This window comes from Conger conger, chromosome 13, assembly GCF_963514075.1.
Source record: "Conger conger chromosome 13, fConCon1.1, whole genome shotgun sequence".
Taxonomy (NCBI): Eukaryota; Metazoa; Chordata; class Actinopteri; order Anguilliformes; family Congridae; genus Conger; species Conger conger.
In genome coordinates this window covers 31,151,285-31,175,694 of record NC_083772.1, presented here as the reverse complement: position 1 = coordinate 31,175,694, position 24,410 = coordinate 31,151,285, and the positions used below count along the sequence as shown (strand labels likewise).

Here is a 24,410-nt window from a genome sequence, read left to right as displayed (position 1 = left end):
GAAAGACAGGGCAGGGTGATCAAGGTTATGACCTCTGGATTTTCTCAAATGAAGTATCTGAATGTCAGCACTGTGTCCCCACTCTACTTTGTTGGAGGGCTCTGGTCCCGCCAGGTCAGGTGCGGCATCCTATTTATCCTATTTAAATTGGATGCTCTGTGTCTGTTCTGTGAGCCCATTCTAACAACTGTGTCTTTTGTCCTTTAAAAAAGTTCATTACCACCATTGTGTCTGTAAAACCATTGTCAGTGCTATGAGTAGACCATGTAAAGCAGCACAGAGCATGACAAGCTTTTGTTTTAGGCTTTAGCATTTCTGTGGAAGACATTGCTTCCAGGATATCCTTCCTGCTAACCTCATCAAGTGTCACTGACACTACCTGTTCTATCTTGGGTCTGTTCGAGCCCACCCCCCAGTGTCTTCTCTTTTCCTCCCCCAAAAGGCTCTCGTTTGAAGTGCTGACCGCACGATAAATCATCGGCTCAAGGGAGGCCGCAGCCATATACACAAGACAACAGGCCACTCCCCCTTTGTCTCGGCAGCCAATAGTAACATACCATGCACTGCTGAGTCTCAGAGTATTCTGCATCTGAAAGAGATTCTGCCGCCTTCGCATAATTCTGTTCTTTATGATGCAGAAATCTGAACCTTGGGTTGGAATTAATTGTGTTTTGTGGGGGAAAAAAGCTATTGTGAACTATATTCACACATTCTTCACATCTCAGTGTGTGTTGTGTGTTAGCTGGCTCCTGTTGAATGGATTATATTCATATCAGAGTCTGACTCCTGTCAGCAGATAAACCATACAGTAGGCCCTGCCTGGATTCATTCTGAGCACATGCATGCTGTACACACACTTTCATATGGTCCTGCAGTCCAAGTCTGAGTTCAAAATGACAGTGCAAAGATAAATAAACTCAGAAATATTCCACTAACAATAATAAACAATAAATGCTTTAATTTCACTGACCCCCACCCCCTGTCAGTGTTCAGTACAGGATGAGATTCCCATTCTCTCTACCCTCTCTTCCATATATTCATGAACATCCACCCACTCCACTGGACCACCACTCTTTCTCCAGACAGAAAGGTAGTTTAACCTGAGAACTGACTGTACTGAAGGCTTACAGTATGTGTACTGAGATGTGTGATGTTTTGTCACAGTGCTGTAATGTAACACACACCTCCGCTCTCCTGATTGGCGAGGTGCTGGCTTATAGTCCTCTGAGATGCCGTGAAGATAACCAGGAGGTTCCTGTTCTCCAGAACAGACACAACCATACATCCCACAGGAATGACACAGTGCTCTTGAATGTCTGAATGGACACATCGGGTCTCGTTAAGCATGCCCTGATGACCTAATCAATAGGGCCAAAGGTTAAAGTTCACCACAGAGCTTGACATTTGGAGCAGCTGAGAAGTTTCTTGGGAATAGCTTTTCAAGTGAGACTGAAAGGCAGGAAGTAACCTGACAGCTTTCACAATCACCAGCTCTTATCAAAGCAGAGTCATAGGGTCGACCAAGAGGCCATGGAATGGAGCCCAACAATGAGTTGTTCATTTTCATGTAAATTATAGAAAGAAAACAGACATATGTGAAAGAGCTAAAAACAAAGACACAGACATAATGAAATATGCAATGTACAAATGTGAACAGCGTCACTAATCTGTGTGAACTTAAATATCCCCAGCCAACAGTCACTCAAACAAAACAAAAACTAGATCTTCATTCCAGTGGTGGTGACTCAAAAGAGCCTCCATAACACTGAGAGGTGACCAAGCTGAAATCTTCTCAGAGAGAGACCTCAATATTATCCTCACAGGTAAAGAGGGGAGAGACCCCAAACAAGAGACACCTCACAGAGACTTCACTGTTCTTCACATAGAAGAAACATCACTGCTGCTTACAACCACAGCTTTTTACTTTACTTTTAACAAGCCCCGGTCTGTGTCACATTGTGGGATTTATGGGTCTGAAATAAAAAGGATTTTCAGACAATAAATGTTTAAATATGATTTACAATGTAATGGATTTTCAGCATATTTACATATGCTTATTTTTTTTTTACTTGAGTTCATAAACTAGATTTGTTTCCTCTTGGTGCAGAACAAATAGGCTTTATTAAATCTTATGAACAGGGCTAGCCTTTATATACACAAAATTGCAGCTCTGTCTCACTCCCGGGAGTTTGAGCACGGTTGTAAAATAAATAAGTGTGCATAAAGTGGTGCTGAGCTGTACCTGAATAATTATGAGTGGAAAGAAGCAGACAAAAAGAAAATTAGTTTCCTAGTCCTTCGGTGACAATAATAATATTACGGATTTGGCTCAGCATAATGGCATCATAAAACTTCCCTGAAGATTTCAGAACAAAGATAAGGTTTTATGCTACAGCATTGGCTGTCAGACCGTGCAATCACAGATCTGCATGATAGCCGCAAACATAATGCAAAATTACGGTTTCACAACTGGACAGATGATTAATCTTGGCATGTACACGGCTGTTGTGGTCGGTTGTTTTAAGGTTGTTGCGGTCGGGTAATAAACATAGCAGAATAAGAAAACAAAATGCAAAGCAGCTAAATTGGGTCCTTGTGGGCAACAAGTAAGACTTTCCATCTGCATGGTAATATCTGCTACACGATAACTCTCTGATACTGAGGAGTCAGGGCATTGTTTCTGAACTCTGAGCTCAGTGTCTCCAAGACCAAAGAGTAAGGCTAGCCCGTCTCAGCTATGTAGGAGTCAGAGTGGTGTTTTCTGACACTGAGGGGTCAGAGCCACTTCTGCCCGGCTGTGACAGACAGGTTAGGGGCGGAGCTGGCCCGTCTCTGTTCAGCGCTCATCAATAGCTGCAGCTGGGAAAGCTGTTAGGAGCAAGACAAGGCAGTGGGGCGGGGGGTGTTTCTGATTTCTGTTTCCTCTCCAAAAACTATCCGCTCTCAAAGTCTAATCACGACCGTGTCTTAAGATTGTATGCAGGAGTGACCGTCTGGCAAAGTGTGTGATTAAAATGCTTGAGGAAAATAATTTCCCTTGTGATAAATCATTTAAAATTAGTTTGTTTCTTGGCCTTGTACTGCAAGGGACAGGAGTAGCACAGGTACACGCTGAAACAGGGTGATGACTGTAAGAGCATTACACACTGAAGCAGGGTGATGACTGTAACAGTGTTACACACTGAATCAGGGTGATGACTGTAACAGCATTACACACTGAAGCAGATTGTGGACTGTAACAGCATTACACACTGAATCAGGGTGATGAATGTAACAGCGTTACACACTGAAGCAGGGTGATGACTGTAACAGCGTTACACACTGAATCAGGGTGATGAATGTAACAGCGTTACACACTGAAGCAGAGTGAAGACTGTAACAGCATTACACACTGAAACAGGGTGATGACTGTAACAGTGTTACACACTGAATCAGGATAAGGACTATCATAACGTTACACACTGAAGCAGAATGTGGACTGTAACAGCATTACACACTGAAGCAGGGTGATGACTGTAACAGTGTTACACACTGAATCAGGGTGATGACTAACAGCGTTACACACTGAAGTAGAATGTGGACTATAACAGCGTTACCCACTGAATCAGGGTGATGACCAACAGCGTTACACACTGAAACAGGATGAGGACTATCATAGTGTTACACATTGAAGCAGAATGTGGACTGTAAGTGTTACACACTGAATCAGGGTGATGACTAACAGCGTTACACACTGAAGCAGGATGAGGACTATCATAATGTTATACATTGAAGCAGAATGTGGACTGTAACAGTGTTACACACTGAATCAGGGTGATGACTAAGAGCGTTACACACTGAAGCCGGATGAGGACTATCATAGTGTTACACACTGAAGCAGAATGTGGACTGTAACAGCGTTACACACTGAATCAGGATTAAGACTGTAAGAGCATTACACTCTGAAACAGGATTAAGACTGTAACAGCGTTACACACTGAATCAGGATTAAGACTGTAACAGTGTTACACTCTGAAACAGGATTAAGACTGTAAGAGCATTACACTCTGAAACAGGATTAAGACTGTAACAGCGTTACACACTGAATCAGGATTAAGACTGTAACAGTGTTACACACTGAATCAGGATTAAGACTGTAACAGTGTTACACTCTGAAAGCGTGAGGTACTTAACCTAAGCGGCTTTACAGCTTGTACATTCCCAGCTGTATAAATGCAATGAATGCAAAGCTACATATGTATGTAAGTTGTTCTGGATAAGAGTGTATGTAAAATGTCTGCTTTACTTTAGAAATGTACCAACCTTTAGGTTAGTAGACGATGAAGTGGCATCTTTATAAATAAGGAGACACACATACATGTGTGCCCTGATACTGCCCTGATAGCGGTTACTCAGCCCTGGCCACAGAGTCAGCAGGGCTATATCATGAACCCTATGGAACCTGGCTCTCATCTCCTCCAGGTTCCATAGGGCCTGGTTTATTGTCTCAAACTAAACCTCCTCTGTTCTGAGTGACTTCTGAAATATGTGTTACTGAGTGAGAGGTTCCCCGCAGTCTGGCAGTGATTAAAGCTGTAATTAGCCCCTTCCTCTGCTACTAATTCTGCACTTGTAGACCCTGCCTGGCGCCCTGGGCCTTGGGCATTTCAGTCTTATAGGAGAGATGGGAAGCCCTGGTCCTGGTGTGGCAGAGATGCTCCTGGTCTTTATCCCATTCTGACCCTCAATCCTGAATGAGATAATTGGCATAATTATATTTTGCCTGAATTAATGTATGCTGGCAGGCTCAGCTCTAGCCTGTTAGGTGACTGGTGGGAGGGGTGGATCACCCTCTCTAATGCTGGCCATGATGCATATTGGTGCTTATTTGAATATTCCTTCTGATCAATTAATAAAACACAAACTTGTGGAAAAATTCCAAAATATTAAGATTGGGATAAGAAATTTTAGCCAGTTAAAAATTAATATAGGAAAATGTTTCAATGAAAACTTGAAAATATGAAATCAGTTGCATTCAGGTTTGCCTGTGGACAAACCACTTGTAAAGTAATTCAAGTAATTTAATTTCCCCAGTAATATGTTCAGATTGGGAGTAATTATATTAGTAATCTAGTTCAGTCAGATAATAATTCAGATAACTGAACTTAAATGCCTCCAGACTGATGCCAAAAGAGAAAGCATATGGCAGAAAACACAAAAACCTACACAGCAAAACACAATCGCCACAGTTACTGTCAACCAACTGCGGTCCTTCCACATGACTTCACAGGCTACTGAGATCATAAATGAGAACAGAAACCCAGAAGTCATCATAACATTGGAAAGTTTTTTTAAGAAGGCACTTCCATTAGTCTCCTTTGTGAGAGCCAGATGCAGAAAGTCTATTTTAACATGGTTCTCAGGATACTATTGACATACTGTACAGTGATATATGATTGCTAATTATGCCGTCTAGTTTGGGGCCTCTTGTCTGTGGTGGCATGTTTATGGATAGTCTGCAGTAGATATCAGATTCTGCACAGAACACTGAAAGCTGACTGTAGAGAAAGGAGCTACAGGCTGTTGGTAACACAAATTTCATTCATATTAAACCCTTAATAAAGCACAGCGTTTCTGTTACTGTGGAGACCAGGGATTCTTGCAACTTTACCAGCAAAAAGGACAAAGGTAGTTTTCTTGAAAAGAGACCAAGATAAATAAGGAAACAAATCTTTATGATAACCACATACTTTATGAGTATTTAAGTAGAGGCCAAGAGGCTTTAAAATAACTTCATACCTTTCAAGCTCCATAATCTGTTAAGCACATGAGTGCACCCCCTCCAACCACCCAGTCAACAGTACAGCCATTATTGTTTTTAATGCAAAGGAACTTGGCATGACAAAATTAGTTACAGATGAGATTATGTCACCACAGCCCATACCGTGGGAGATGGATGATAACCTGTGATTTCCTGAGATGCAGGCTTTATTTGAATTAATTCTGATCTTGGTCTTTCCCTCCAGGAATGTTGACCACTACAGTGGAAATGCATGTCATTCAGCGGATACAGCAAGTCCCTGTAGTCAGTCTCTGAGGACACATACAGTATGCTCCACAATGTTTGGGGCAAAGATATATTTCTTGATTTGGCTCTGTACTCCAAACAATGGACTTATGCTTAAAGTGCCAATTCTCAGTTTTTATCTTTTTAAACATGTTACTAAAAGCTGAGAGTGGGGCACGGCAGAAAAAGTCAGAGAAGATGAGAGATTCTGGGGGCTTTTTCAAGCTCATTTGAAATGTTTTTGCATACTGCTGCACTTTCATTATTCTTATTATTATATAATTATATTATATATTTCAATTATTTTCCTTAAATTGTATTTATTTCATTTAACACCTGAAAGATGTTACAAGTGGTTAGTCTACATGCAAACCTTAATTCTACTGATTTCATATAGCAAGTTTTCAACTGTGCTTGAGCTGCTTGCTGTTCGCATTGAAGCTCAGTGGAGTTTTCCTGGAAAATATTTAGATATGAGTGAAACTCCTTGTGTGCTGTGCACTGGCTTTCCCTGTGTGTCACTGGTGCTTTTGCCAATTAGCTGCAGTATAAATTGAACAAATTGGAGAGACTGTTGTCTATCTGGAAAAGACATTGTATTTCTGGAAACAATTCAAGAACAACATCGGAACGGGCCCTTTTCTGGATGCCTGGAGAGAAAGAGATAGATGAATTGAGGGCAAATGGTGAATTAATGAGAAGTCCCTTCCACAGTTCAGTGCCATTTTTCAGAAGTCTGTTTAATGTTGAATTTCAATGCCAGTGCGTTCATTCTGCACAGGTCTTCAGTGGATCAAGATTGGAAACGTTTACTTCCATATAGTCTAAGGCTACCTCTCTTTAGTGGTCTTGGTTTGATTTCTTAAATCCACAAAAACAATGCAAGTACCAGTACATTATTGTAATGATTTCTAAACTAGCATGTGAAAATAGCCCCAAAAAAGTTATTATCCTGGACGTTTTAAACACGTTAAAGTTAGTACCTAAAGAGAACATAACCTCAACATGTACATCCCCACCACATGCATGTACATAAAATGACTACACAATAAGCATCCGAGTTGAATCCCTTTGCCAAAGGCTTGCTACTGCACCCTGCATCCCGCCACAGTGTGATACACTGGACAGCACAATGTACTACCAACACAAACTCTCCTCCCACGACACCACTGCACTGTTTCAGCACCAGTCCAGCCCTTTCCCCAAATATCACCACTGACAGAACTCCCCCCACAGCCCCTCTGATCCAGCGGCACTCTAAAAGCACCGCTTCAAACCGGCCTTTGTCTGGAGAGATGCCCCAGTTGGTAGCGCCAGCCACCAACGTAAAAAATACACGGGTTCATTTCCTCCACATTCAATACAAAGTGATCTGAAATAACTGCCTGGTGTAGACTGACCACAGCTTTCAGCATAATCCCAAACCAAACACAGATGTGATCCCTTGCTTCATAGAACAGTAGAAACCACAACCATGTGTCTACATCTTCTGCAGAAGAACCACTCGGTAAGATCCAGCCATCATATGGGTCTTGGACCCAGTACCATTAATCAGGCATGACTACAACCGTGTCGACCTCTACACTCCTAGTGAAACCCCATTCCACACATGCCTGAGGCCCATCAGCTCTCTCTAGTGCTTGACACAATCCCATGTACTGTAGCTGCAGTTAGCACCCACTGGCTTCCAGGCTAACTGTCAGAAGGATCGCTCCACCTGCTCCTGGTTTCTAGCACATGGAGAGAATTTTCTCTGATGAGGAACATGGAAGGAAATGTGAGGGGTGATCTTACAGTGGGGAATGTTGGCCTTAAACACGGGGCACTACCCAACGGAGCCCTGTCTGCAGCCAGATACAGGGGCTCTGCAGGCATCACCTCCCCACGTCCAGATCCTGGAAACCAGAATCAAAGCATTAAGAACTAGAGGGATAAACCACCCAAGTGTAGCCTAAATTTAGACAAGACTTTGGTTATATCTGGAACAAGTGTACATTTGAGGCCAAACCTCTGTTTTTAACTTTTTACTTATCCCTATATTTATTTGGTTTCACTGAAATAATAATTCTATATTACAGATGATAAAGTCTATTGTTCTAGTGCAGTGTATTTTCACAACTTTATCAAATTCAATGAAAGATTATGTCAGTGTGTATAATTAATTAAGCAACTTTCAAGAACAGGTAAAGTGATTATGTAATGTAGTGAACAAAATCCAACAGGCAAATACACTGCGTTGCTGCATCATAACCAGCTGTCATATCATTGACAGTTACACAAAACTATCTGGTGATAGGTCTAAAATACATGCACATACTGTGCACGCACACCTGAGTACCCTGCTGGAAAAACAGCTCAAGCTACTGTATGTTTTGAAACTTGCAGACAAGCTACCAGCACTAGCTGGTTGACCAGCTCATACCCAGCGAGGCCAGCTTCATGACAAGCTTGACCATGCTGGTTGACCAGCTCATACCAAGTCCCAGCTACACCAGCTTGTGACCAGCTTGACCAGCTCAATGTTCAAGCAGGTCAAGATGAGGCAGACTGAGAGTCATAAACACAGTGATTAACAGCTGACCAGGTTTGAGCAGTGGGAAGCGTTATACAGGCAGTAGATAGGGTTAATTCACAATATGAGAAGCAGGGGTATCAGCATACTGTGGCATTACAAAGCGGGGCATTAAGGCTTAGCAATATCAGGGGTAGGGGTGTTAACACACTGTGCTATTATTGACAGGGCAATTAACTCATAGTAATATCTGACCAGTTTCACAGAGGCTCCAGGCACTGTGATCTGCTTTTGCGTGCGGTGACCTTGTCGTAGATATTTCAGAATGTATCAGGCTCCTTTCTCTGTATTCATTCCCCATCATCAGGGGAAAGACCTTTAATGGATTCTAAGACCGTTTTTTTTTTTTAAGAACAATTTTAAAGCAATACAACTCCTGAGATTCCAGTGCCTGTTGGTAATGTATATGACTGTGCCCCTGGTTTCCCTGCTACAGTAGGGCCATGGCAGCACTGCAGAGAGAGGCCTCTGCTCCTGTACTGCTAAAGCCATTAATAGCTACCGTGCCTGGGGAGCTCTGTTCACATGTTTTCCTAATGCGGACCCAGCAGCCGTGCTGCACCAGGCCAGCGTGTGAGCTCTGTTCTCGGAAGAAGTGCTTAACATGAAGGGCCTGATGCTGGAGAGGGATGGCTGCTGGAACAGGACGGCCATGTTGTTGCAAAGCTGCAGAACAGCTTAATGTACATCCCTATGGAGAAGAGACATTGTGGCTTAACTTTTAGCATGACCCATCTCTCTTGCACTCCATCTCTCTCTCTCACACACATACACACATGCTCACACTCTATCCCTCTTGCTCTCTCTTTCTCCTTCACATAAACATGTGCACACATTCACATATATCATATATACATATATACAGTACATATACTTACATATTCTAATACACACACAACATCTATCTCTCTCCGCACATCAAAACACGCTTGCAGACAGTGGCGTCCCCTCTCAAAATCTCCTAAGCTTCTGTTCATGTGAACCGTAAATCTTCACAGTACTCGTGCAACATGAAACCCTTCCCTGCCCATTCGCAATAACCACCTGTCTTTCTCTCCATCCACCTGAAAACACAGGCTGCCGCACACATCGAGTGTTACAGCCACACCTCAACACACAGCACTGCCATGCCAAATGAATCTCACCACGCACCCGTTAACATGCAGACCTGCTCCAGCAAATGAGTGCCACAGCATTCACCTCAACACACTGACCTGCCCTACCAAATGAGTGTGACAGCGCATGCACCACAATGCACAGACCTGCCCAACCAAATGAGCATCAGCGCACACACCTCAACACACACCTATCGCTCCATGACCCACCATAGCCCAGCAGAGGGACAGGTGCCAGATCAGGTCCCCATTCTGTTGTTTTTTTAGTTGATGCTTAAATGGTGCTGGGAAAGGAGAGCAGCAGTAAATCTGTGCTGAAAGATGAGAGGGGGATGGAAAAACGCTTCAGGGGAGGAAAAAGAAGAGACGGAACATGGCAGAGACTGGAGCTCAGCTCTCAGGGAGAAATATGTTGTGTCACAGCTCCAGCGAGAGAACAGTTCACTATGCATGATGTTAATCCCATGCACACACACACACACACACACACTGAATACTCCATCCTCAAACCAAGCATTCTACTTTCTGGACTTAAAACTTCTACGGCTTCTAATAGTTTTTGGATGCCAGAAGGCCAGTAGCCTCCTCCAGTGGGAGTGCAAACATCCTCAGCCCTCCAGCAGCTCCAGCAGAATCCTACTGCTGCCCCAGGCAGAATCCTACTGCTGCCCCAGGCAGAATCCTACTGCTGCCCTAGGCAGAACAGCTACTGCTGCCCCAGACAGAATCCTACTGCTGCCCCAGACAGAATCCTACTGCTGAGACATCCTCAAGCAGTCCTGCTCATCTGTCTCAATGGAAAATTAACCTCGCATGATGCAGGAAAAGTATGAGAAATTAGATTCCATCACAAATATTCTGTGAGTTATACAAACTAAAGCTCTGTCTATTCCCCAACACACCTTTAACTTCATTCATCCCATTTTTAAAATCTTTCATGTACTGCTATTTCTTAAAACAATATTGTGAATGGGAAATAAAACACAAACTAAAACCGAATTATGAATTATGCTAATGCAGATGCCAAAATAAGCACAGAGAACACAGAAGGCTACATTTGGAGAGCCAGTGGAAATGGATGATTCCGGAAAGGAATCCAATGGCTACATAACAGTATTTTAATTTGCTACTTTTCTGAGCAGTTAAGTGTATCACCTTTCGATAACTGATTTCATCATCCAACCACATTCCCAATAAGACAATGAGGAAATTAGCTATGGGCTCAGACCCAGGCCCCCCTTAGAAAAGACCTTCCATTCCTGGTACAGTACAGATATTCTGACAGATAATCTGGTATAGAAAGTAGACACCCCACTCATACTTATAGATTGGACTGCAATGGTTCATTTTGGTGGAAGAGCAGAAATATTTTGACTCCCCACACTCTCTTACAGCTGCTCTCAGGAAGACTGAAACAGGTTATGGACTTGGCTCAAGGACTCCTGGAACAGCATGACAGGATGGGAGCAGGACTCAGAGACTGTCCTCCTTGGCCTGATGCTTACTTTTTACTTGATTACTTTTTCATTTTTCAACAGAGGCTGCTCAAAGAAATCCCAGAGTTTGGTGAAGAAACCTCCTTTTTATTGCCTTAAATTGAAGTGGACATGCAGGTTGCTGCTAAGAAAGTGCTAAAAACTAAGCTGGCGCGTCTGTTTTCCTAATATTTGAGTGTTGCTTTCTGGGTAACTGGATTTTTACACACTCATCACATAAGAGTCTCAATAACATCACTGCAAAAAGGTCTGTTTAACCAGTGTTTAAGTAACTTGTTTTAAGTTGCTGCGTGCTTGTCCAGTGAAACTTTTTTACCCCATTGGCAAATCTTGAAATGCCGCATTGGGAGTACTTTTGTCTTATTTAGCAAGTAGTAATATAAACAAGATTCTGTTGAAATATAACATTATGTTACATTATCTTATCCAGAGCGACATGCAACAAAGTGCAAAGTGCATGCCCATAACCAGGGAAAAAGCATAACAAGTATGTTTGTGCCATTGTTTGAGACATTGCCAGTGTTTGCTTTCAACTTTAAGTTCAATTTTCATCTTCATTTATTTACAACAAGCAGGTTTTGGCAGGGCTTCAATGTGTTTGTTTGACTCACCATTTGTTGCTTCAGGCGTGGTCAGCACCGGGTTATGGATGGTAGATGAGTTGATACACAAAACTAAACTAATCTTTTAAACTGCCTTCTAAATGATGTCAAATATAATAAAATATAATGCTTGATTTATGCTCCGGTAGCCTTTGTATAACACTTGAAAACCTTATCTTGCCGAGAGGCCTGCTTCCATTCACTGTTCACATGTCACACTGACTGGTGGCAGCCATCTTACTTTTAACCCTTGACCCAAGGGGTGCACACCTCTAAGTGCAGTAGCCATACCTGACCAGTGGGTGGCATAACATGAGAAAACTACCATATACTATGGGCTAGGCTTCAACAACTGAAAGACAACATATCAAATGACACTAATCAAGCTCTTTTCCTTTCCACAGCCAAAGGTAAGTAACACACAAAACATAAAGGTTTCCTTCTAGGAATAATGGCTCCAACACACCGGCCCCATATTGGTACTGGCATAAGGCAACAATACTTAAAACTAAAAGTCAACATGGAGCCTACAAGCAATACCTTTTCCACTAAACGTAATAACTCAAAAAACTGCTGAAAACCAACAGCAGAACTCACAAAACCAAATGCATACTAAGCAATAACCAACAACTCAAACGTCTTACTTAAGAGTGTGGTGCATGGTAAGTTTAGTGTGTATGTAATGCATGACTATGTGTAAGCAGACTACAATATGCGAGCAGTGTAAGTGTGCAGGCCATCTGGCCTGTTAGTCCGAGGCCTCTACCAGTAAGCATAGCTTGCTTATTGGTCGCTCCATTTCACTCATCTTGGTTTGCAGACGAACGCTGCGGACTAGACCCTTAGAGTCTGGGTTGGTCTCTATGACTCTGGCCATCAGCCATGATCCACGTGGCGCTGTGGGTTATTCGACAAGCACGATATCTCCCTTGACAAAGTTTCTTCTCTGACGGCTCCACTTTGATCGCTCTTGGAGCAGAGGTAGGTACTCTTTGATCCATCTCTTCCAAAAAATATCAGCAATGTATTGTACTTGTCTCCAACGCCGTTTGACGTATGAGTCGTCCTTGTTAAACAGCCCTGGTGGCAAGCTGGGCTGGTTCTTCATGAGGAGGAGATGGTTAGGGGTTAAAGCCTCCAAGTCATTAGGGTCATCAGAGACGGCGGTCAAGGGGCGTCCATTGAGGATGGATTCTGCTTCACACATGATGGTATGTAATCCTTCATCATCCAGAGTTTGTTGTGTAGTCACAGACAAGAGGGTCTTCTTCACAAGTCGAATTAACCGCTCCCACACACCTCCATGGTGAGGGGCAGCAGGGGGGTTAAAGGTCCACTTAATGCCATCTTGGAGAAGAGCCTTTTCCATCTTCTGTGTGTTCCAAGCCTTCATGGCTTCTCTCAATTCCCGCTCTGAGGCGACGAAATTGGTACCATTGTCTGATCTCATTTCCTTTATCTGTCCTCTTCTTGCTACAAAACGTCTAAGGGCGTTGATACAAGAATCTGTATCTAATGAATGGGCAACCTCCAGATTAATCGCTCTGCTGACAAGGCAAGTAAAGATGACACCATAGCGCTTGACTTCAATACGCCCTCTTTTCACTGTGATTGGACCAAAATAATCGACTCCTATGTGGGTAAAGGGCGGAATATCTGGTGTGATGCGGTCCTTCGGCAGGTCTGCCATCTTCTGCTGTCCGACATTCGCTTGAAGACGCCTGCAGGTGGTGCATGCAGAAATCGTTCTCCTTGCCAGGGAGTTGGCTGCTGGTATCCAGAATCTTTGCCTGAGGCATGACAGCATGTGATTGCGTCCTCCATGACCCGTTTTGTGATGGATGTGTCTCATCAGAAGCTGGGAAATGTGGTGTTGCTTTGGAAGGATGGCTGGATGAACCGCTTCCAGTGGCATTGCTAGCCTGCCCAGTCTGCCTCCAACCCGCATGATTCCTTTGTCCATCTGAGGATCCAAGGCGTATACGGGACTGTTTCTCTTGACATTCAAGTCTCCCTTTTTCAGGGCAGCCATTTCCTCTGGAAATCCTCGAGCCTGACAGAGGCTTATGATGGCAGTTTCGGCATCCTTCAGGTCATCTGTGGTCAGAGTTCCAACCTTCAAGGTGTCTTTAAACTTCACCATTTGGCTTTCAACCAATCTTGGAGAGCTCACAGACCTCTTGACTTCATTCCTCTTGTTCTTTATCTGAACGAGGAGAGCTTTCAGTTTGAGAAACCAAGCTACTGCCCTCTGGAGGTCATTCCAGTTGGAGTAGTAGTGCAGGAGGGTATTTGTAGCATCAGAGTCCTTGCTTAGCACTGCGTTTACAGTGACTTTGGTTTTTCTCACTTCAGGGTCATCTGTTGCAAGTGGAGTGGAGTCAACTTGTGGTTTAGGCCAATTCCTCTCTGGTGTCGTTAAAAAGGCTGGGCCAATGAACCAACTGCAGCCAAGGAAGTCAGCAGCAGCTAACCCTCGCGAAGCATGGTCTGCAGGGTTGAGCTTGGTTCCAACATGTCTCCACTGCATGACCTGTGACGCTTCTCTGATTCTACTCACTCGTGACATGCTGTCTGTCCAAAAAACAGAACCTTTGAGTGGTATCTGAAGCTCTGTGGTCAGAATCCTCTCCATCTTCATTGCTAGTGCTGAGGCAGTTAGTTCCATCCTAGGGATGGTCATCTGTTTTACTGGGGCCACACAGGCCTTCCCCATAATGAAGGCAGTGTGGACCTCGTTTCAGTCGTTAGTTAGTCGTAAGTAACTTGCTGTTCCATACCCCTTTTCCGACGCGTCGCAAAAGTGGTGCAGTTGGGCTGAGGCGATTGCTCCAAAGTTTTTAGGCTTTATGCACCGGTCTATGCTCAGTTCTGCAATCTGCTTGAGTCCCATCAGCCACTCTTTCCAGGATTGCACGATGTGTGGTGGCAAATCATCATCCCATCCATAATTGTTCTTGCAGCACTCCTGCAAGATATGCTTAGCAGTAAACACGAAAGGGGCTAAGAATCCCAGTGGATCGTATACTGATGCTACAGTGGACAGTATGCCTCTTCTGGTGCACGGTTGCTCCTTCAGGGACACACTGAACCTGAAAGTGTCACTGTCCGCATTCCATTGAACCCCTAAGGCTCTTTCCACAGGTAGGGTTTCGGTGTCCAGGTCCAGGTCCTTTGCCGCCTTGTCTCGGTCCTCTCTTGGGATGGAGGCCAGCACAGCTTTGCTGTTGTTCATCCACTGTGTGAGGTTGAATCCTCCTTTGGCACAGGCTTCCTTGACATTCTTACATAGAGCGATGGCATGTTTCTCTGTAGGAACTGACTTTAAACAGTCATCAACGTAAAAGTTGTTTTGTATGGTGTCAAGAGTCTCAGCTGAGAAGTTGGCTTGATTGTCTTTCGCCGTCTGCTTCAGAGCATAACTCGCACAGCTTGAAGATGATGTGGCTCCAAAAAGATGTACCGTCATCCTGTACTCCTTAAGCTCTTGGGTGACATCCCCTTGTGGCCACCAAACAAAACGCAGGTAGTCCACGTCTGATGGGCTGACCTTGACTCTGTGGAACATACTCTCAATGTCGGCCGTGAAAGCTACTGGCTCCAGCCGAAAGCGGAGAAGAACGCCAATCAAAGAGCTGGTCAGATTTGGACCCTGGATAAGTTGGCTGTTCAAAGAAACACCTTGGAAGCATGCGGAGCAGTCAAATACTACACGTAACTTCCCTTTCCTAGGGTGGTAGACCCCGTGGTGGGGTATGTACCACACCTTTCCACGGCTGGGTCCACGTTCCTCCTGGGGGACTGGCTCTGCATATTCCTTTTCAATCATGGAATTGAGAAATGCAACGTACTCTTCACGGAATTTTGGATTTTTGTTTAATTTCCTTTTCAATGATTTGGCACGCTGTTCTGCCATTTGCCTGTCATCCGGCATCTTACAATTGTCCATCTTGAATGGAAGTGGCAGATAGTAGCGTCCATCTTTAAGCTCAGCAGAGCTGTCCATCATGTTGATGAATCGTTTGTCCTCGATCGACATTTCCGTCTTCTCTTCGTAATTCTTCTCTGGGAAGTCATGGTTGTACTGTTGAAGCAGTAAGTTGTCTAAAGTTGACACGGATATGCGATTTGCAAGCAGGCATGATGCCGAGTCCCCACATATACAGTCATCATGAAGTAGGCCATTCACCACCCATCCTAACATGGTCTTGACAGCGTATGGTCCATTACCTTGGCTGTTAAGAACCTTCCATGGCTCCATGAGCTTGGGTAGCTTGAACGGTAACTTGGAGATTATGGTCCTCATGTTTCCAAGACTGTTCATCTCCTCCATGTAGTCAATCTTTTGCATGGTATTGTAACACCCTCTCAGAAAGATTGCATATGATAGGAGTGCCTTCTTATCTTCAGCCTTAATGGCGGTCCAATTAAGGGCCTTTTCCAGATACGAGGTCGCAACCAGGAAGTAATTTCCAAAGTTCTCCTTCAACAGCCTTTTGGCTTCCTTGTAGCCTTTTTGGGGCTCCATATGCAGACAACTGCGTACAAGGTCCTGTGGCTGTCCAGTGGTGAACTGTTCCAAGTAGAACAAACGATCACGGCAATCATCGGTTTTGCTCTCTATGGTGTGTTCAAATGACCGAATGAAGCTCAGGTAATGGAGCGCATCACCGGAAAAGCTTGAGATATCCCTGGATGGGAGGAGTGCAAGCCTTTGTTCTTTTATGAGCATTTCTGTGACATGATTTTGCCTTTGCATGACAGTAGACAAATCCACATTATTGTTATGTTGTGGTTGTGATCAAGGAAGTTGAGGTTGTGACTGTTTTGGTTGGGACCGCTGTAGTCGTGTCCGTGATTGTGGCGTGGCGCGCCCACTGCCCTTCAATCCCTTGTTGTTAAGACCGGTTCCATTGTTGAAGCGTGTGCTGCGCATGCCTTTATGCTGTGTAGTCGTCAGCTCTTTCATGTCATATTGCACATATGATGGTGCCTGTAAATCTTCCAGGCCACCGCTTTCTATGTCATCCTCCTGTACGATATCAAAAATGTCTTCCTCTTCCTCCTCCTCCTCATCATCATCATTCTCTTCCTCATCATCATCCTCTTCCTCCTCATCATCATTATCAGCGCTGTTGTCAATGTGAGTAGGTTGGTTAAAGCTGTACTTTTTCTCCAAGGGTTTGAAGGGCGGATACTGGTCTGGCTTTGCAGCAGAAACATTGCCAGCAAAACAGAGCTTGTCTTGTCCATCCTCTTCAACTCCCTCTGGCTGAACGTTCTGGGATGTGTCTTCCTTTATTTGAGGTGAAGGTGAGACCTCCATGAGAGGAGTGGTGGTCATTTCTGTTTCCAGTACCTTTACCCTAGCATCTGCGGCTGCAATGTCAGTTTTCAAAGCAAGACGTTCTTTCTTGGCTTTCAGTTCAGCCTCCTGTTTATCCAAAGCCAGCTTTTCCTCCAATGCGGCTTGGCGTGCCAACAAGGCAGCACGCTCAGCTTCAGCTTCACGTTGCTTTTGTGAGCATCTTGATGTTCTCCCAGTACCTTGGGATGCTCTTGCGATGGTGTTTTGACTTTCATCCTCTCTTTGCTCCTTATCTGCTTGAAGCTGGGCCTCAATAGGAGCAAGGCTGAGCCATTGGCGTACCTCACCTTGGAAGTCATGCATGGTAGCCAGCTTAGGCTTGAACCAATTCAAATCATCAACGGATGCCTCATCCAGAGACATTAATCCTTGCACTAACTTGTGTGCATCAAGGAATCTCACCACAATATCATCAAGTTGTTCCTTATGGCTTTCACATTGGAGTAACTCAACATCAGTGGTGTCATCATATTCTTTGTTTTTGTGAAATTGGAAAGTTTTGATTTCCTGTCTCCAATTAAAGTTTTACATTTTTCTTCCATGGCTTTAAGGGTGGGTTTTGAAACCCTTTTTTCCTCGGTAGTTGACATTTTCCTGTTTGTGTTTCACTTGATTATGCTTCTTTAAATGTGTGCACAGTACTGTCCCTTTAAGCTTTGATTCAAATTCAAACACAGTTTGTCATCATCCTTTTGAAGTCAAACATTTCAGGGCCAAAGCATTCCTTCCATCATCACAAGGCAATAGTCACAGATTCCAATTCATCAAACATTTGTTCCATTGTATTTCAGCAGCAAGTTTTCCAAAAGTTCATGACTTCCAATCCAGTAAATGCTTCACACATCAAAACATCCAATTGCCCACATCAGCAAGGTTTTCAATTTGTTTGTGCCATTGTTTGTGACATTGCCAGTGTTTGCTTTCAACTTTAAGTTCAATTTTCATCTTCATTTATTTACAACAAGCAGGTTTTGGCAGGGCTTCAATGTGTTTGTTTGACTCACCATTTGTTGCTTCAGGCGTGGTCAGCACCGGGTTATGGATGGTAGATGAGTTGATACACAAAACTAAACTAATCTTTTAAACTGCCTTCTAAATGATGTCAAATATAATAAAATATAATGCTTGATTTATGCTCCGGTAGCCTTTGTATAACACTTGAAAACCTTATCTTGCCGAGAGGCCTGCTTCCATGCTTTCATTCACTGTTCACATGTGTCACACTGACTGGTGGCAGCCATCTTACTTTTAACCCTTGACCCAAGGGGTGCACACCTCTAAGTGCAGTAGCCATACCTGACCAGTGGGTGGCATAACATGAGAAAACTACCATATACTATGGGCTAGGCTTCAACAACTGAAAGACAACATATCAAATGACACTAATCAAGCTCTTTTCCTTTCCACAGCCAAAGGTAAGTAACACACAAAACATAAAGGTTTCCTTCTAGGAATAATGGCTCCAACAAAGTATATAAGTCTAAAATGCTTGTTGAGATTTGCTTATTTATTTTATTTTTTTGCAGCGTACACACACTCATCAATCTTAAGAGCATCAGGAGTTGTCCCAGTCAGCCGAGATACAGTGCAGTGTGTAAGTGCCCCCAGTCCTGTGTATTCCACAGGGTTAATGCAAGCTGAGTCTCCAGCTCCTCCCTCTCCTCACCATCAGTAGAAGTGAGAAATCGCTCAGCTTCCCACTAAGACACTCAAAATACAGAGCCACAAGCACTAAGACACTCAAAATACAGAGCCACAAGCACTAAGACACTCAAAATACAGAGCCACAAGTACTAAGACACTCAACATACAGAGCCACAAGCACTAAGACATTCAATACACAGAGCCACAAGCACTAAGACATTCAACACACTGAGCCACGAGCATTAAGACACTCAACACACAGAGCCACAAGCATGCAAAAGCTATTCAACTATGTGTGATGATTGGGGTGATTCCTGTCAGAAAAGAAGCTCAATTCTTTCCTCAGCACCTTATAATCGCACCCCTCTGAGACATGTTTAGACGCACAGGTACCCCTGTGAATTCTTCAGCATTTTAAACCTGCCTGTATTTTCTGTAGTGTTAAAATGAATGCGCCTGAATCTTCTTAATAATTGTTTCATTCAGCTCTTCCTGCATTTACTGGCTGCCATATGCCTGGAAATAAGACATCTTTATTTCAGAAGAGCGGTACAGTACATCTTTAAATAGGCCTACTGTAGCTGAACACCAATCACTAAATTTGGGTGACCGAGGAAAGAATACTGAAACATTCAATCAGCCACAGATTATTAGGACAGGAGGTTACTGTGGAAACAGTGACAACATGTTCTCATTAGCATGTCAGTGCCAGAGCACAGAGGGGCTTAAAGCAGCAGGAGAGACTGGTGGTAAAATAGCTGGACTAGCCTGAGGCATTAGCCTTCAAAGAAACAGCACTTCCTTGTGTTATTACCCCCTCTGTAATTACCTTACCCGACCCCCAAACACACTGTCCCACAGTGTGCAGCAGCCAACGAGGAGCAGTAAGACGCCTATCTTTTCTAAGGGAATGCATAGGGTTAGGCCTTTTCACAGTTTATGAGCACCAGGACCATGTTCTTTATGCCCTGGACACATGTAGCCAGATAAAGGCTAATTCAAACACGTCAGGCGCACCATATCCATTATGAATGGGTCTAATAGCTCTCCAAACACTATGAGTATAAATGGAACAAAACTATATTAAAATCAATTGCAACAGTTGCAGACGCACAAACATGAAGGTTGTTTTTTATAATTAATTTTAAAATGAATAGTCCCTCTCAGCAGAATGTGAAAACAACCTGCACCACATTGTCTTTCTCGCTATAGCCATTTCATCTTTTATTCCCTGTGTGTATGGATAAAGCTTGACCGTAGCATGTATTTACCCTGAATGTTAAGGATGACAGCAAGAAAATGTATGTTTTCTCTGGCATTCAGTTAACGAAAGGTCATGACAGTGTCACGCAAGTGTGTCCCTGCTGACCAAAGATGGCAACTTGTGTGGTCGATTCAACAGTGGCAGCTCACAACCAATAGCCAGCTATGTATACAGAGCTGTAGAAGGTGGCTATATCCTCCACCATATTGCATTGCATAGAACCAGAGGGAAGGGAGCAATGTGCCAATAACATTGCTCCCATCTAAAGAGCTTAATGAAGCCTAGCGAGTGTATCACACTCATTTTGGTCAGCTGTAACATCAAGCCCTGTAGATAAAGCCATCCGTTTTACCATGTGAAGCATGCCACAGGCTATGTACAGAACTGTATGTGAAAAGTACCCAGTGATTGAATGTTCTGGAAACACAGAGACTCACCGTATTGGCAGCGCGTTCCCTGAAACCCTGCTGGACACTCACACACCAGTGCCCCGCTCTCCGAACACCTGCCCCCATTAAAGCATGTGCCTGCGGAACATACCCCTGTGGAAGATACGGGATGCACATCAGAGGGAAACACACACACCTGACGTTCACACTTATCTAACAGACATGCACTCATGAGCGATACGCACTCCCCTCAGAAGAAAAGCCCATCAACTCTCACTCACCAGAGGAACTCCAACTCACCGGGAGAATGTGAAAACACACACTTGTCTGGGATACACACTTCTAAGAAAATAGAGACTTAAGGAACACAGGGCACTCAAGAGACTCAAACATAAGCACACACACACACACACACAAACAAACAAACAAACAAACAAACACATTCACACACATACTGGAGAAAACAGTCACTCACAGTACACTAAATGATGACACAGTGAGTAGAATCTGGACTTACTGTGAAGGCAGCCCTTCTCCTCTCCCTGCTGGGTCCACCCCGGACAGCACCGGTACACTGTGTGAACCCCCATATTGTACACCTGCCTGTAGGCTGTGTAGTATGCTGTCCTGCAAGAGAGGTGTCATGTCATATGATGCAATGTATTGTGGGAAATAGTTGCCAGAAGAAACATAAAGCTAACGTCTCTCACCTCCTCTCATACCCCACACACCACCGGTGACCAGTGCAGCCCTGCTTCCAGACCTTCACCATCCGAGTGAACGCCTGCACACACGGCTGCCTCAGGCCCGTCATGGAGAGCTCCTGCTCCTTACACACGTTAGGCCTGCGGACAGAAGGGCAGTCAGTGCACACACGCACACACGGACGCGCACACGCACAAACACACACGCACATGCATGCGCATGCACACATGCACACACAAACACACACACACACACACACACACTCACGCACACACACACACACGCACACACACGCACACACACGCACGCACACACACACACACACACACACACACACTCACGCACACACACACACACACGTGCATGCGCACACACAAACACACACACACACACACACATGTGCATGCGCACACACAAACACACACACACACACACACGTGCATGCGCACACACACACACACACAGGTGCCTCAGGCCGGTCATGGAGAGCTCCTGCTCCTTACACACGTTAGGCCTGCAGATAGAAGGGCAGTCAGTGCACACACGCACACACGGACGCGCACACGCACAAACACACACGCACATGCATGCGCATGCACACATGCACACACAAACACACACACACACACACTCACGCACACACACACACACGCACACACACGCACACACACGCACGCACACACACACACACACACACACACACTCACACACACACACGTGCATGCGCACACACAAACACACACACACACACACACATGTGCATGCGCACACACAAACACACACACACACACACACGTGCATGCGCACACACACACACACACAGGTGCCTCAGGCCGGTCATGGAGAGCTCCTGCTCCTAACACACGTTAGGCCTGCAGATAGAAGGGCAGTCAGTTCTCACACACCCACACACACACACACACACGCAACTGAATACACGGTACACGCATGGGTAAGAAAGGGGCTCAGACCATGAGTGTTGAGATGGAGAGAATGCAGGCTACTTGCACTGTGAGCTGAGTGCTGCCACCAGGGGCGGGACAGAGAGCAGTCTGCTGACCTCATCATCAATCATCACACATCCAGATGTCTAATGCCAGACAGGTGCTGAGCATACTGACCCCAAATGAGACAGAGGTCACGGGGGCTATGACATCATATCCAGAGGTGCGCATGGGTGCACACAGATATACACCCCCTTGTGTTCTCTGGGGACAGGACTAACACTGCAAATAAAAGCTTACTGTCTTACTGTAAGTGTTTTAGTCCAGTGATTATTTTTCTCTCAAGAAGAAAATATTAGATTTAAGTTACTTTTTGTTTGACAAGTAAGAAATAAGTTTTAAGACTAAATATAAGACTAAAATCCTTGTTCAGATTGAATTATTTTATGTTTCTTGCAGTGAACCAGATCTCCCAGTGCAGCCATGCCATTAGAAAGTCTGCAGACACCAGCAATGTAAACAAACCATAAACACCCCCTCAAGTGAAGGAGATCTACCACTGGCCACTGTCACACACACGACATAGGTAAATAAGCTCAGCCTTCAGCTCACTCTACAGTCTCAGCTTACAACATCTGCCAACCTCAGGAATAAAACCACCTTCACATTTAATATTTGTCCCAGTCTATTTATTATTTTAAACAAATACCTGCCTAATGCACTGCTACAGAATGATTCACTTTTCTTACTACATCAACAGAATGAAAAAGCTTACCACATATAAAAAATACATAGGATAGTGTCATGTTATTGATTTTTAATCATTAAAATGCATTACTTTTGATTTGAGATTTGCTTTACTTGTAAAACCCCTAGTCCTGTATTCACACAGGTAAAAATCTTGACCATCTGGCAGTGCACAGTACGGTTTACTGGGAAGCACTTTGAATGAATAATAATGTTTTCTCCGTTTTTAAAGTTTTCCCTTCCAGAATAACATCAGCAAGTTAAATCATTATATTGAGAAAAGTATAATATGGCTATCAGTTTAAATGAGGACACGGGTAGGAGGACATCTAGTGGTCGTGTATCGGAAATATTCTATTTATAATTAATCCAGTGCCAGACTCCAATCGATTGTTTTTATTTTTCATTTGACGTCCATTCTAACTATATGTCACAGAAGATTAAAAAATGTGTTCCAAGCGATCCAAGTAAATAAACTGCTAGCATACAACGTGTGGAGTGTAAATGCTTAGATACGAATCGAATTCATATTTATTGCAGGAGCCAACAATGCAGAAAATCAATTGTTTCAAATATGCTTATATCAAGTGTTTCTTTTTTCACCTTAAATTGCCCTTCTCATAACATGTGGTCGTTTGGCTTCCATCACTGCTGGCTACTGTTGATGATGGATTTCATTTTTTTTTTTTTTTACACTTTCAATAAAGTACCAGTAGCCTATACAAGTGCACAGAATTCACACATGCTGGGCTACAACGACCGGACTGATTGAAGCGAGTCAGCTTAGGATAGCGACGCAAATATCAGCTTGTGCATACGCATACATTGAACTAGTCATTTTAATTCATGCGTTCTATGGTTAGGTCATTTCAAAAATATAATTTTCGGAGAAAAATGTTTCACGTGTATGCTGCTCAGTATAACTTTTATGAGACAGATGCCTCCGCAACCAATGGAAGCGTATCGTAGTCGCTGCTTTAATTCACAGATTCCTTTAAAATCATAATCTACAGCGAAACTCAAGAATTACAAGAATCAGGAATACATCACTTACATGTCCGGCTGTAGGTCCACAGATGACGTTACGCATATAGTGCTGAAAGCTGTCATACACCAAACGAGAAGACTTTGTAAGTACATGCTCGGCCCAAGATGTGATGCCAAAATGCAGAAATTAAGTGTTGCCTATAATTTGGCGAAAGTTGGTGAAAGTTGTTCAAGTCGCATGAAGGAACGCTTGTAGAGCTGTCCGCCCGCCTTGAAAGAGTTTAGGAGCGTAATAGGTGCTTTTGCTTATTCTAGTTGCTCCTCGTTTTGAAGGAACTTTTTAAAAAGCGGTCCCGCTCCTTGAGGCAACTCACAGTCTCCACGGGGACAGACTGATCAATTAACCTTCTCCGTCGGCCGCCGTACCTCTTTCTTCCAGTAGAGGGTTCGTGTCATGGCACGCACCGTGGTCACGAGACACAGAACACAGGCAATCCAGTCAGTTTCAAGTTTCAAACCCTGTGCCATTTT

General features: G+C 43.9%; 1 protein-coding gene across 1 annotated transcript in view; it reads right to left on the bottom strand.

Moving 5' to 3' along the window:
• megf6 (multiple EGF like domains 6) overlaps positions 1–22,276 on the bottom strand; it is a 58,635-nt gene extending 36,359 nt beyond the window's left edge. Inside the window, exons 1-5 of the mRNA XM_061216531.1 lie at positions 22,206–22,276; positions 21,665–21,715; positions 21,207–21,341; positions 21,014–21,123; positions 20,545–20,649 (exon numbers count right to left, since the gene is read on the bottom strand). Coding sequence (XP_061072515.1) covers positions 20,545–20,649; positions 21,014–21,123; positions 21,207–21,341; positions 21,665–21,715; positions 22,206–22,276 — 472 coding nt within the window. The remainder of the gene's footprint in view (positions 1–20,544; positions 20,650–21,013; positions 21,124–21,206; positions 21,342–21,664; positions 21,716–22,205) is intronic.
• Between the last annotated feature and the right edge of the window lie 2,134 nt (positions 22,277–24,410).